Below are 15,179 nucleotides of genomic sequence, written 5' to 3'. Positions count from 1 at the left end.
TGTTTTGCGCTGCAGCAGTCTGTGCCACAGTGAAGTAAAGAAATTGTCCGTTGTGACGTTTCTCCCATCAACCAAAAACGGCTGCATCAGTTTCATGACCACGTTCTCTGCCAGCCTCTCTCCCTTCTGACGACTGGGGTCCTTTCCCAAGTAAGGAGATGCATTGGAGACATATTTGGTCTCCAAATCCGTGGCCATCCAGAACTTGATCCCAAATTTGTCTGGCTTGGTTGCAATGTTCCCTCTAAGCTGCGCACGTGCGCAATTGCGCACTGCTGGCACGGTCTCTGCGCACAGAAAATCTGCGTTGCGCACAAAAAAAATCTAACCTGAATTGAAATTAAAATTTCAACAATTCTGTTTTGCAGTGTTAGTCAGTAAGTGACTGGCTGCTCCCGTATGGGATTAGAACGATGCCACCTTATCCCATAGTCCAGCCAATAATGCGATTCACATACGCAGCTAATCAACGTCGTTGACAGGCTATGACAGCGTCCTTATGTGTCGACACCGGTGCTTTAGCTAGCAAAGCGGCGTGGCTGATGTGGAGTGAAGCCACGTTAATGACAAAGTGTAAACCGTTGGAGATGTGAGCAGGACCGACGGAACAATTGACGGAGAAAGTGTGGACTTTATACCAGTTTTTAAATTGTGTTGATAGGCCACGTAAAACCAGAGTTATAATAAAAATATATGCAATGTTTGGTTTTCTTCCTGAATACTATCGTTGTTTATATTTACTGCGAGAAGAAACGCTCGAAAGCGCTCTCTGCCTGTGAGCAAAAACAAAACCAAAAAAACCCCACCCCTTCCTATTGGTCGAAAAAAGTACCATGTCGACCAATCAAAAAATGATATGGCAAGTTGTTAAGAAACGGGGGGAAGTTGTAGGAGTGACGGCGGTGTTTTGAGACGTGAGAGACTTGCGACGTTTAGCGCAAATCTTATGTAGTTAGTGTGTAGTGTAGTCAATAGTTTTGTTGTGTGTCAGAACAATGAGGCCACTGCTGAATGTTACAGGTGTTACAGCAGTGATACATCTGCTGTTGTCAGGCCTGCAGGTACCAGGCTGTTGTTCTCCTTTATGTGGACAGAAATTATTCTTGGAGTGGCATTAATAATTTGTGTGGCATCAAATTTGATGCAGAACACCTGATTGTGCTGTAAATAGTTTGAAATGTTTATTTTAAAAAAATAGCTGCAAAAAACTTTGTTGTTTGCCAAACTGAGGTACTTTTTTGAAGAAGTAACTATATAATTAATTGCCCAGCATTGGTCATTATATACTGTATTTTGCAGACAGAGTTACAGGACTCTCTCCCAGACCACAGACTCAGACTCATAATACAAGTCAGAGCTTTATTAATAAAAAAAGAAAAGAAAAGAAAAAAGAATAAAGTTGTGTTTTCAAAATTTGAGTTCAAGTTATTTTTACTTCCAATAGTGTTGACATACTACACAGGTCAATGACTACATTTTTGTTTTACATTTTCATTGTAAGTGGGCTAAAGCAGTTAATTAAAAGTAGTCTAACATAAATGTAAATGCTGTAATTTGATTATTTTAATAGACCATGTAACTAGGATGGATTCGATGCTGCCGTGACCACAGTGCACACGTCTGATGTCGCTCACAGTGGTCCAAGGGATCGCTCAGGGAGTTTGTGTGTTTGCTCAGACACATGGAAAATTAGAGGGAACATTGCTTGCTTGTGTGAATGGACAACAAACCTTGGTAGGGAACAGCTGTTCATCTATGGTCATGTGTTCTCCTGGAGTGAAACTCTTAGCACAGTTCTTGTTGAAGCTTGTCCAGATGTCGGAGATTGTCACAAGTTTGTCTGTTTTCACCCGTTCTGCCTGCATGTCCTTGTCATCAAATCGAAGGTGTTGCATAATAGAAATGAATCTTTCTCAGGGCATTGTCTCTGTGATTACTGGCACCAGAAATATCAATGTCACTCATGTCACAGAACTTTTCATTCTGTTTTCACACTTTTTTTAATAAATAAAACAGATTTGTGTTTCTATATATTGTGAATGTGTGTCTTTCATATTTGCAGGTCAGTCAATGTGTGGGATATTTTGTATAGACACGGCAGGCATTTCTGAAGGTTATAACACAGAGGTTTGGCCTGCCTTGGATCTGAGCTGTGGTTTGCACAACAAAAGCAGTAGGAGAATTGAGCTGACGACCTGTGAAAATCTCAGCAGGGGTGAATAACACCTTGGGACTTGCACCAGAAAATAAAAAAGTCAGTAATTCTAGTGTTAGGACTCATCGGTGAGGTAAAGTCCAGTCCAATCTATATCCTTAAGGGAAGAATATTTTCAGGAGACATGACTGAAGCGTGGAAACAGCATTGTGTCTTCATAGCCTGGCACTGAGGTGGATCGGCCAGTTTCAGGGAAAGCGAGTGTGGATCTATGCCGGGAGCTTTTGCTTGTGGGTGATTCTCCCCTAATGGAGGTTCTGAAATTATAATTTCGCTGAGATGGCGAGCGACCTGAGCCACTCTATAACTGGATGGAGCAGAGAGGAGTTCTGATGGGGTGAATAGATGTAGAATGATTCCCAACAGGTTCCCCAGGATGGCCGGTAATGTTCGGTCTCTCTGAAGCCTGATCATGTCATTTAGAAGAGAAGTGTTTTGGTTTCTTGAAGTGCCTGGAGGGAATTTGATGAAATTGAGCAGTAGAGGTTTTCGTCTGATGGTATGAGGGACGAGGGGCCCATGGTGAGCACAAATCATTAGATGCTGATGGGTGTTTGCATAAAAAAAGATTACAAACAGCACGTAGATGGAGAACCTGAAGGAGCGTGTCTGAGGTGTGGCCCCACTCCTGAAATTCAGATAAATTATCTTTGTTTGGTATTGTGGTCTTGTCATTTCTGAAATGTGTTTGACAGAATAGTAAACGATCAAAGTGTGGAAAAGGAACCATTCAGAAATTGTTTTCATGCTTAAATTTATTGCAAGTGAAGGAAGCACCTGAAGGGTAGAACATACAACTTTGATGCAAAGAAAATAAATCACACTTTTTCACGCTTCGAGAGGAATGTTGCTCTTCATCACTGCAAACGTACTTATTCATGATATCAAACTGTGTTTGGTCATATTAGCCATCAATATATAAATGAGGCTACGTCCGTACACATACACAGCATTTTCGATCAGTAAAAACTTCTGCCAGGGTGAACATTTTCAAAAACTACATTTCTACATTTACATGTTGGCAAAGAAAATGAATATTTGTCTTGTAACATCAAACGTGTTTTCCATTATCTCTTCTTTGATGTCAGACTGTGTGCTGTGTTATTGTTTGTGGGATTTCTTCAAAACTAGGGTTATATCACCACCTGCTGCTTTGGCACATTCTCAAAAACACTTGAGACTGTTTGTGCCATTTAAAAAAAATACCTGTGTTCATGTAGATGTAGCCTAAGTTGCTTTCTTAGGCATGGATTTCTTGCAAGCAATGTTCATCAACCTGCTAAAGGGCGCCACATTTCCTCTGTTTTAATAATCTGCTCATTTTGGTGCGGAGGCAGGGGTGGAACAATACACAAGTTAGTGATGATTATAAATATAGACATCTTAACACGTTTATTATAGCACCACCCAGTATACGCTTTACCTCACAGATACCAAAATGGTTAACCTGCCAGTATGTACAAGCTCTTTAATCAAAACCATATAATACTTATTAAACTGATGATAGTGTCATAAAAAAAAAGTGAAAAAAATGTGATTATTGTTACTCGAGAATTTTAAAATGTATTATAATATTCTATAATAATATAATATTCTTATTGAATAAGATTCAGAAATTAGAGATATTTACTGGCAATCATGAACCAAAAATGAGTTTTAGTAAGTTCTCAGAAAAAGTTTAGTGCTGGCTTCGATTTGGGTGTAAAAAACATAAATTCAGTTTGTGACTTCCCTAATAATCAAATTTTTGGCGGTTCTGTCTTTTAAATTTGTGAAGCACTGTAGGTTTGTTTGTCTTTATAGTGAAAATGCTACTAAACTAGATGTGACAGTAGGTGGTGGCAAACACTTCTTTTCTGATATTAAGCCAAATGTTCATTTAGTGAGACTTTACTTCAAAAGGGATTATGTTAATATAAATGTTAGCAGACAAAATGTTAATGTCACTGGACTGTACTTTTCCACTCATGATAATGACAGTGTGTCAGCAGGATACAGATGTTTGCAGCCATCCAGAGCTTAAGCCATAGAAACCTTTGCCAGTCCCTACTGTAATCCCTGCAGTGCCGAGAGAAATTCTCACTGAGTAGTACGGATGGCATTTCCCTTTCTAACAGATAAGGCAATATGACACCAGGGAAGAGTGCAGCTTGAGTGTGTAACCTCCTACGCTTTCTGGATCATCACCTGGAATTTACCTGCAAAGGCAGAAAGACATTTTTCGTGTTAGCTGACACAAAAAGAAGAAACTCACATTGGCTTTTCATTTTTTCCTAGTTTAGTTCAATTTAAGTTGCACTATATGAGTAGACATGTTTGCTACAGTGGTGAAAAAGACTAAAACAAACAGCTATTTGATTAATCTTTCACTCAAACTTAAACATCAGTGTACTATTTCATGTGCAATAATCTACACTACTAATGCTACGTTCACACTGCAGGTCTTAATGCTCAATTGATCAAATCCGATTTTTTTGTCTGCTTGTTCACACTACAAATAAAATGTGACAGCAAACTCGCTCTAGTGTGAACGCTCAGAGCGGCCCGCATGCATAAAAGAAGGCGTCACACAAAATGCGCTCTGTTTAGACCCAGAGCAAATAATATTGTTTGACTGATGGCCCTTAATATAAAGACTTCGGACTTTATGTTTCCCAATTTTTTGCTTTAAGTTATTTTGTTATTTACATAATAATGTAGATAACCTAATAATTATCCTTATTGCTGTTTTAGAGAGGAGCAGTGCTTCAAAGGATAGTTGCAGATTTCTGTCAGAATCTGCAGATTATGCAGTACAAATAAAATGTTCACGTTTCTCCAACATTGTCTTCCAAACAGTTTCACTGACATCTGCTGGATGGCCAGGAAGCGTTCACGATGTCTTCTCCGGCGCTGATAATTGCCGTCTGTCAATTATCATTGACATTATCTAACTACATCCATTATCTAACTACATCCGTCTTTTACGTCACTGACACAAGTCAGTGACGTAAAAGACGGATTTAATGCGACATGACCATTCACACAGCCTCGCTTTCTAAAACATCGGATATGTATCGGATTCAGTACCACATACGAAAGTGACCCAGATCGGATTTGAAAATATCGGATTTGTGCCGTTCACACTGTCATACCATGATCGGATATGGGTCGCATAGGGTCAAAAAAAAATAAATCGGATTTGATGCGCTTTTGCCTGCAGTGTGAACGTAGCCTAAATCCCAGCCCCACCTTGCATCCATCTGTCACCTCTGCCTTCACTTGTTTCCTGTTCATGATTTCCAGACATCTTCCAGACTTCCATCTGATGCTGCCTAGCTACACACATTTCACCACTCTCTCCCACACTGGTACCCTCTCTACCTACCTACACACTAACTACATTCAATATCACCACTTTGACTTCTAGCTTCAAACTCACAATCCTGTCTGACATGCTCTTCACCTCAGCAACACTATTCACACCTGTGACTCTGCCCATAAAAACCAAAAACTATACCTTACTTTAATCCAGAGTCATGTAAAAATCACACAAGTATTCTCCATTTAAAATATCTGAGGCATATTTCAATCATGTGCATGGGCAACACAAACTTCTCTTTCTGAACCACTCAATGGCATTTTAATGGAATTGATTCAGCAAATAAAACAAACCCCCAAACCTCAGTTTGGAGATGACTGATAAATGCTCTTTAAAAAGATTTTTGAATGACTAAATCCTTACATGAAGGCATGACAGACACCTCAGAAGTCACAATACTCTTCACTCCCAGATTGGATAGAGCTCCTCTCACCAAACCACATGTGAAGGCCAGATACTGCAGGAGGAAAACAGTTACTTCATATGATGACAGTGAATGGTCTCACATATAAAACAGGGTCACAGTATATGAACACCTTTACTCTTATCAGTTCCTTGAACAGTTATCTTCTACTCCAGCTGGTTATTCAACCAAAGAGCCAGACAGTTTTAATTCAGTTTTAATTTGCTTAGCCTCATCCACCATAGCTGGAAAACTCAAAAACCAGTTTCATTTGTATGTTTCTATGCTCCACCTGGGCCTCAATCAGAGCTTCTGTCTGATGTCTCAGACATTTTGTCTGATTTAGTACTCAGCTCAGATGTCAGGAAAAATAATTAGTGTGGGTGACTGTCCATGTAATCTTAACACAGCATTTAATTATTATTGTAAGGTATTTATCTTACAATATAAAGCGCCATGAGGCAACTGTAGTTGTCACTTGGCGCTATATAAATAAAACTGAATTGAATTGAATCTGTTTCACACTGCACCTTCTGTATAAGGTATAATCCAATCCTTCCACTCCTATATCTCAGCCTTGGTCCTCTCTGCTTGGAAAGTCCACGTTCACTATAGCCATTTCCATCAAGAACTACAGGCTGTAAATACTGTGGCCTGTGGCACTGGTTCAAGCTATATTCTAAGCAAATAAACTGTTAACAAAGAGTGAATGAGCATTTGATACTCAGTACTGAACGACAGGAAGACTGAGACCGAATGTAGGTAAACAATGTGATTGCAGCATTAATCACATCTGTCACAACAGCACTCATGTAAAACGGATACAACTTATCATGTTTAGCCATTTATACACAGATAAAAAACAAGCAATTCTCTGTTCTGAAACTCATCAGTTCTCCTTTTTTTTTTAAAAAAATCAGTAAACCTTGATAAGAAGGGAAGTCAGGCGTTCCTACATTTCATTCGATCTATGGTGTCTTGTCTCACTGGCAAAAGAAAAAACAAACAAACTGCTAATTGGAAGGTTTATGATAAAGGAGAACTAAAAGTAATCTGAACCTGTCCATGTGGCATCATCAGAACTGAATCAGTCTGTTAGACAAAGTGTTCTGCTGTCTGTCAAGTAAGTGGTGCAGAAGCTGGTCAGGATCCATCCATACTGGTTAACAGTTTGTTGACTGACCTCCTTTTCACCACAGTTTGAAAAGGCTGTCCAGTTTGCCATCAGTCACAGAGCCAGCCTTGCTAGTAAGTTTATTCAGTCTGTTACTTTCACCAGCTCTGATGCTGCTGTGGGCCAGACCACAGCAAAGCAAAAGTACAGTAAACTTACCACCACTGACTGACTGAATTATTTTACTGCCCATGTTGAAGGATGTTCTCTGCCTGCTCTCTATTGCCTCTACTGTGACATGTTATAAGAAGTGAAATTAAATGAGTTTAATTTTATAATCCAGCCTTTATTCAACATAATTGTCTTACTTTGTGCACATAGCGCACACTTTTCTTACAGATTCTCTCTTTTGGTGTCAGTGTCTTTCAGGACTCATGCTGCTCACCTCTGATGGTATGATGTGCTACTGTGCATGTACATGATGTCTCAGTAAAAGAGACAGTTTGAGAAGCAGAGAAAGTCTTTTAAAACAGACCAGTAAAAGAAAAAAAGCACCTTTGGGGCATGTTCCAAGTATTGTTTTCCCACTGACAGATGACTCAGTAATCCAAACTTATTGTCCTGCAGAACATAGATGCCCTAAAACACATGATCATATGATGATATATGACATCAGCAATGACACACATCAGCAGAACAACAAACAATCAATCTGACAGGAAGTAAGGCAAAATATCACAGTACTGGCATTTATATATTACAAATATATTATGGATGACAAAAAGGAATTATCATTTGGGTGGCTGTGGCTCAGGTGGTAGAGCAGATCAGCGACTGACTGGAAGGTATGTGGTTCGATTCCTGGCTCCTCCAGTCTGCATGCCAAATATCCTTGGGCAAGATACTAACCCCAAATTGCCCTCCGATGCATTCATCGGAGCGTGAATGTGTGTGAATGCTTATTAGTTGCACTTGAGTTTAGAAGTGCTTGTATGATTGGGTGAATGAGGCATGTTGTATAGAGCGCTTTGAGTACTCCAGGAGAATAGGAAAGCGCTATATAAGAATCAGTCCATTTACCATCATTTAGATTTGTCAGAGGCTACATTAATAAAAAACAGGATTAAAAGAAGAGAAAACAGACTTCCCAGTGACCTGGTGATTGGTTCGAAGGTTGTCGATTTGCTTCTTGAATACACAGGTCCAGAAGTCTTTACAGATAAACTTCATAATGTCCAGCTCATCCTTAAACCGTGCTGTGTCTTTAGTCAATCTAGAGGGAAACAAAGAGATGGGTAAATTAAACTAGGACATCATTCATTGACTTTCAACGGTCTGCTCGCTGTAAGATGCATTTAAGGAGAATGCGCCTAGTATAACTGTGCACATGACCCATAAACACTATGCTGTCTGTGTAAGTGTTCAGACAGGTACAGGGTAGTTTTGAGAGCTTGAAAAGAAGACAACTGGAGTTGGTTTTTTTTTTGAGTTTTGCCTCTCATCAGTTCAGGGAGTGCAATACGTAATAAACCCCTTGTGGTGACTGTCCCATTAAAGGTGATCCTGACAAACTCCCTACTGACGCTATATGATGTGAACTATTTACTCACAAATCCAGGATTACCTTGATTTTTAATCATCTGAGGCAACATGTACATGCAAAAACGTGCTTACAAAAATGGAAACATCTTAACAAATGATCAGCACATTTAGCAACACTTGTCATAAAGTTCCCTAACAGACAACAGTAAAGGAACTCCTTATAATCAGAATTTAAAAAATGTATTTGGATTTCATTAACAGGTGACAGTGTTTTATGACAAAGTCTTAGTGTAGTTGCCCTGCAGTAAGAAATGGAGGATGTGGACTGAGATCCGACAGATATACTATGAAGCCAGAATAATGACTTGAGACTGTCAAATCTGAGTGAAAGTGCCTCTCTTTTTACCTGCTAAATCACTATGGCAACAGAAAATTGCCATTCAGAATTCAAAATTCAGAAGTTTGACGCACAACACAGATTCTCTGCTGTAGGAATACATTATTTGTGCAGTTTGTTGAGTGAAGCACAAACTGTGCGCACTTCATCAGGGACTGCGTGTGCTAAAATCATCAGATTAATGATTTGGTGCAGCAGTAACCTTTTTGTTATTTGCAACAATGTTTTACCATATTTTATGCTTTGATGCATGCACAATCATCCAGGTAAGTAAATCCCCAAAAATTGGTTCTGTTCATCTGGACATATGAACATTTCTCCCATTTCAGTGGGAGAAAAGTTTCGTCACTCATCCAAGTGACAAAACGTTTCATCTAAGTGACAAAATGGGAGGTTTGGAGTCTTCTCACACCCCCGTTCTCTGCGGCCTGTTGGAGCGTGGGGGCTAGGAGGAGGACAAAAATGACAAAATGTTTCTCCCACTGAAAACACTATGTCCAGATGAACAGAACCAATTTTGGGCGGCATCTTATATGCTCTTCAGAGATTTGTACTCACCATTTTATCATCTTCATAATGAGGTGAGATGGCGAAAGCAGACAAGTTTATTCAGTGTTTACTTCCCCTGTGTTGGTCCCCCACACCTAATATTGTGTGGGGGACCAACACAATATTAGGTGGTGGGTCATAATGTGATGTCTATCAACTAGGCAGCTCTTTCTCTTTCTTTAAACATTTAACACATGTTGGGGTCAACTTGAAAGAAAAGCAAATGTAAAACGTAAAAGAGAAATCCTAGATCAAATATGATGTGGTATTTCAAAGTGATATTTAGAATGCCTATACATAATTTCCCAAGTGTTGGCAAACAAAGACATTTTATGAAGTTTGACTCTGATCGTGGTCTAAAGTAGGGCTGGGTGATTTGAGGAAAATCCAATATCATGATACACAATATATGTCTAAATAACCTCCAAAAATAAAAGTTATTTTCAACCATATAGTACCTAAAATTGCACTGGTATACTCATTCAAATCGACCATTCAATATATTTGTTTCTACTTTGAATACAAAAAAATCTGAATGAATTAAAATTTTTATTTTAACAGTTTTAACATATTAACATAACTATTAACATTAACATATTTTAATAGTTCAACCGCTCATTAGGGTAAGTATCTAATCAGCCAATATAATGGCACCAACTCAAACTGAAACTGGGCACAGAAATGGGGAAGAAAACTGACATTGAATGTGGCACAGTTCTTGGTGCCAGAGGGGCTGGTTTGAGTATTTTAGAAAACTGCTGATCACAGCAACAAAAAAGTACATCAAGCAAGAATTCACGAGAGAAAATAAAACAATTGAAATTAAAAAGGTGTTCTTTTGTGCTTATAACATACACAAAAATGTGATGTAGAGGCTTAATGACGCATTTGCAACGTGTGGGATGTCATGGTGAATTACATGCAGACAGCTTAATACTGAGTATATTCAATATATCACCCATCCCTAGTCCAAAGTAACAAAAATATCCAAAGTGATATTTAGAATTCCTATGCGCTACATTACCAATCGTATTCACTCACCTGTTCAAATCACTGACTTCAAGTGTTCTAACCACATGTATATAAAATCAAGCACCCAGGCATACAGACTGCTTCTACAAACATTTCTCTCTCAGGATCTCTCAATTCCAGCCTGATAACATGATAGGATGCCACCTGTCATGAAATTTCCTCGTTGCTAACTATTCCACATTCAACTGTTAGTGATATTAGAAAAAGTAGAAGCGCAGGGAACAACAACAACACAGCCACAAAGTGTTCGGCCACATAAACTCACAGAGCAGTGAATGGCAAGGCGCATAATGAGCAGAGGCTGCCAACGTCAGTCGTTACAGACCTCCAAACTTCATGTGGCCTTCAGATCAGCTCAAGAACAGTGCTTTGAGAGCTTCGTGGAATGGGTTTCTAAAGCCTTCCCAGAAGAACTGAAGCTGTTATAATTGCATAGAGTGGGTCAACACCATCATTAAACCGTATGGATTAAGAATGGGATATCCCTCATGTTCATATGTGGTTTATGACCAAATATTTTCGGCAATAAAGTGTTAAATGTCACATGATATTTTAAGTCTTCATACATTTTTCTTTCGCAACTTTTGACCGATAAATCATGAAGTTGACCTTAAAGACCCTGGTGCTCTAACGACAACACCACGAGTGTAATATTGTTTCCTGACTGGCCCAGCCGACTCGACTGACCTGAACCCCAGAGACTCTGGGGTTTTTTTTTTTGTTGTTGTTGTTGTGTTCATTAATGGTACATTAATGGTTCATTAATGGCCACCCACCTACAGCTGTGCATTTCGATTGCATTTTCTGAATGGGAATCCATGTTGTAAATCAGGCTTTGTACATGTAGTGCTTTGATTTGTCGAAGTAAACGGCATGCATGTTTGCAGCAGTCAAGGTTATTACCTCTCTATCAGCCCTTGGCCCACTCTGAATCCAATATTCTCCAATTTAGTGACATTTCTCCCACTCTCCTAAATACAGGGTAAAAGACAGAAACATTAACAACAACACCAAATAGGTCATTAAACTCCTACTGAGAGCTTCTTACCGTCTCTCCTTCTGCTGACTTGTAAATGTACTGTATCACCTCGCTGTGTAATAACTGGAAAGGAGCTTCGTCTGCCATTCTTCCTGCTCTAGAGCCAGCTAACGACGTTGTCAGTGGTTAAATCAGTGTAAGACCAGGAATCATATCCCTTCACATAAAGTCGAACAGCTACAAACATTTAGCATAAACAACTACTTCTGCTTCCTTGTTGCTCTTGAGGAAAATAAACATGCCGCTAGTCTATTACCGCCACCTGCTGGCCCGGAGTGTTATCTGGCAGTAAATATTATTATTCTCCCCAGTATTGTTATAATTAGTGATATTCATCTAAGTGTTAGGACATGTGTGTAAGGTGTACTAGATTAAATATGTTACTTCATCTTTGGAAAAAATAGTGCTGTCTGTTTTTTCTTCCCACTGTCACCAATTGCTGCTTGTTACTGGTTGTAAGTTGCTATACGAATAATACTGAAATAAATATCTGCAGCTTTGCAGCATGGGGAAAAATTACTTTGAAATCAGTCACATAATAAACTGAGTGAAGTAGATTTTTCAAGAAATGAATGTATTTGTCATTAACAGGTATTCAGATGTAGCACTTATCACATGCCTTGTCAGCCTACAATAGGAAATGACAACATGTTCATTTAGTGGCACAGTGCTGCTCAAGTCAATGAATTACTGTTGACGTTTGAGGGTTTTTAACGTTATTCTCTTAACTCTGGATTCTGGCAGCCCTGCTGCCCTCTTATCTGGAAGGACTTTTTATGTGAACAGTGGTCCCTACAGCTCAAAAATAGCCCCTCTTAATTATGATGTACCTCAAGGCTCAAGTTTGGTTCCAGCCTTGTTTACACTGTTTATGTTGCCATTGTGGTCTATTTTTTCATAGTATAACTTATTTATTTCACTATTTTGCAGATGACTTGCAGATGTATCTGCTTTTAAAAACAGGCACAGACTCACTTCAGCTGTTATTATGTTACCTTGAAGACGTTAAACTGTGAATGTTGTTTTTAAAAACATTTAAATTAAATGGAAACAAAACAGAAATTGTCATTTTTGCCAACTCCTTTAGTAAACACATTGACTGTGCTCTGGGCCCCTTATCTTCTTATTGTCAGACAAATATTAAAAAAGAGGGTTCCTTTAAACTGTGTAGGTAGGTGAATCCAGTAGTCCAATCTGGCTTTTTCCATCTGAGACAGCTAGCCAAGATAAGGCCTTAGCTGGAAGGTATGTCTTTATCTTGGTCCACTATTCATCTGTTCATTACTTGCAGACTGGACTAATTCATTGCTCTGCACTTTGGTTTGGAACATGCTTACAGTCTCCAGTTGGTCCAAAATGCAGCTGCTTGTCTGCTAACTGGTACAAAACAGAATGAGCACCCCAGCGTTGGAATCTCTACACCTGATTCCTGTTACTTACAGGATCCAATTTAAAGTTGTACTCCTTGTTTTTAAATCATTACATGGCCGAGCCCCTTCTTATCTATTTGACCTCCAATTTATCCCATCGTATTTGTTTATAGTAGGAAAGCTTAAATGATAGATCAACTGAAGGTTGTCATTTTGAATCCAGGGTTCAGAGGCTAAATGAAATGCATTGTGTTAGAGTCTTGTTAAAAGCTAGTTGGCAATGATAATCACCCGTGTTACTCTCTGAATGTCTGAATGATTCAGCACTGCATAGTTTTTGTTATCCTATTTTAGACAGCGATGGCATCAGCTCCACACTCCACAGAGGCCCAGAGTTCCTGTTAATATCAGAATTATCTGGAAATTAAATTATGTCCTTTGAGATTTTGACATAAGACGGACAATGATATGAAACTGAACATTTAAACCATTTTAGATCCATTACACTGACAAAGAACTCTGGTATTCTGGAAACTTTAAATAAAATGTTAGATTTGAAAACACAGCAGCAGAAGGTTTCATAGAAGTGTAAGTTGTTCTTTTCATTTAATCACAGGATCCACATTAGTCCACACTGTTATCAACAGATACATTCACCCTGGGTGAGGGAGTGTGAGGGAGAACATCAGACAGCTGTCCTGTGCCAGATGTTCTGTTGGCCCACTGAGACATCATTTCAAAAACATCAGGCGGACTGAAGCTCATTGCAGGGATCAAGCAGGACGCTTCACGAGGAGCTGCCTCAGAGGGAAGTCTTTTTCAGATTTCTGCCATGGTCCTGCCCCGGAAGATGAACACACCCAGCACTTCAAGAACAGTGTGATAGTAACCTTTGCTTTGTGTGATGTTAGAAGTGCTGCACATCATCTGCAGATAAAGCACAGAGAATCTGGACCTTTACATAATGATGTTATATTCAGCCCTGTAGAAAGTTATATACTTAAAATATACATTCTCCTCTCTGGTTACACTGGTATCAATAACTCTGAACACCTTATGGCAAATAACATACTATCAGCAAAGCAATACAAGCAAAGACCTTTGAACTTACATTAGTTTTTTTTTTAGTTTTTTTTTAAATTATTATTATTGTAGAACATAAAACAAGAAACAGATTCACAGAATCTACAAAGACGGCAATTGGAAAATGAAATAAAAACAATAACAACAAAAACCCCACAAAGGACAAATGTATGTGTGTTAGATGTGCATGAACATGTTGCATGGTTATGTAGATGGGCATTATGTCATTCTTATCAGTCTAAAATTTATGTATTGGTATTATAATTACAGTGTTGGTCAAGTTACTTGAAAAAAGTAATCAGTAACTAATTACTGATTACTTCCCCCAAAAAGTAATACTTTACTGATTACTTATTTTATAAAGTAATTAGTTACTTAGTTACTTTTTAAAAACATGATTTACAACCTGAATAGATCTTTCAGCCCAATTCTACTTTTCCTGCATAATCCATCATATAAAATGTAATCAAATGGAAAAGTCTCTTTTTAAAACTTGTTTTATTAGTTGTAATCTTTTAACTTTATGCATCAAGCAAACATTAAATGATATGCAACGTTCTCTGACTGGAAGAAATTAGTTTAACCTATTTTCTGCATATTCCAGCACATAAAATAAAATAGTTTTTTGTGTTTACACTCAGTCTTTCAAATAAATGCAAGTAAAACACAGCAGAAGATAAATAAAATCAAAGACTCAGCGGTCCTGTTGCTCTATTTTCACCTGTATAGCAGGAGTGGGGCAGGCGGATGTTTGCCCTGGTGCAGGTGTGCCACAGCCGTCAGTGGAAGAATCTGCGAGTTTCTCTGTGAATTTCACATTCCCGTGGCAGCGTGCTCGGTGCTTGCTCGGAAGTTTAGGGGTTTTTTTGCTGTAAAATGTTTTTGTCACTTTTTACGGAATCAAACTCAAAGTAAGGTCAGTACTTCCACGCTTTAAACGCTGCACGATCATAGCTGGACTGGCCATGGGGTATCGGGCATACCAGGCATTTGCCCAGTGGACCGATGGGGATTTTTTTCTTTTTTTTAAGCCTGATAAGCCTGATAAGCTGTTGTTAACGGTATAAACACTGA

General features: G+C 38.8%; 1 protein-coding gene across 1 annotated transcript; it reads right to left on the bottom strand.

Moving 5' to 3' along the window:
- Positions 1 to 2,952: 2,952 nt before the first annotated feature.
- trappc6b (trafficking protein particle complex subunit 6B) lies at positions 2,953 to 11,880 on the bottom strand. Its single transcript, XM_085443930.1, has 6 exons — positions 11,662 to 11,880; positions 11,517 to 11,584; positions 8,249 to 8,366; positions 7,649 to 7,732; positions 5,940 to 6,033; positions 2,953 to 4,413 (listed from the first exon to the last, which is right to left on the bottom strand). Exons 1-6 carry the CDS (start codon positions 11,737 to 11,739, stop codon positions 4,382 to 4,384), a joined length of 474 nt encoding a protein of 157 aa, XP_085300056.1. The 5' UTR covers positions 11,740 to 11,880; the 3' UTR covers positions 2,953 to 4,381.
- Between the last annotated feature and the right edge of the window lie 3,299 nt (positions 11,881 to 15,179).

The sequence above is a fragment of the Copadichromis virginalis genome, linkage group LG20 (genome assembly GCF_057382275.1).
Source record: "Copadichromis virginalis isolate Kocher_CV1m ecotype Utaka linkage group LG20, C_Virginalis_male_GT1.1, whole genome shotgun sequence".
NCBI lineage: Eukaryota > Metazoa > Chordata > Actinopteri > Cichliformes > Cichlidae > Copadichromis > Copadichromis virginalis.
Note: the sequence above shows the minus strand (reverse complement) of the source record. Positions and strands in the feature narration are given on the sequence as shown.

Excerpts from the sequence above, each read along its gene's own strand:
- trappc6b (XM_085443930.1), bottom strand. The coding sequence starts at position 11,739 with ATGGCAGACGAAGCTCCTTTCCAGTTATTACACAGCGAGGTGATACAG. Across the intron at positions 8,367-11,516 it reads GGCCAAGGGCTGATAGAGAG|ATTGACTAAAGACACAGCAC; the intron begins GTAATAACCTTG and ends GTTTCCCTCTAG. Across the intron at positions 6,034-7,648 it reads ACTTGGAACATGCCCCAAAG|TATCTGGCCTTCACATGTGG; the intron begins GTGCTTTTTTTC and ends TTCCTCCTGCAG.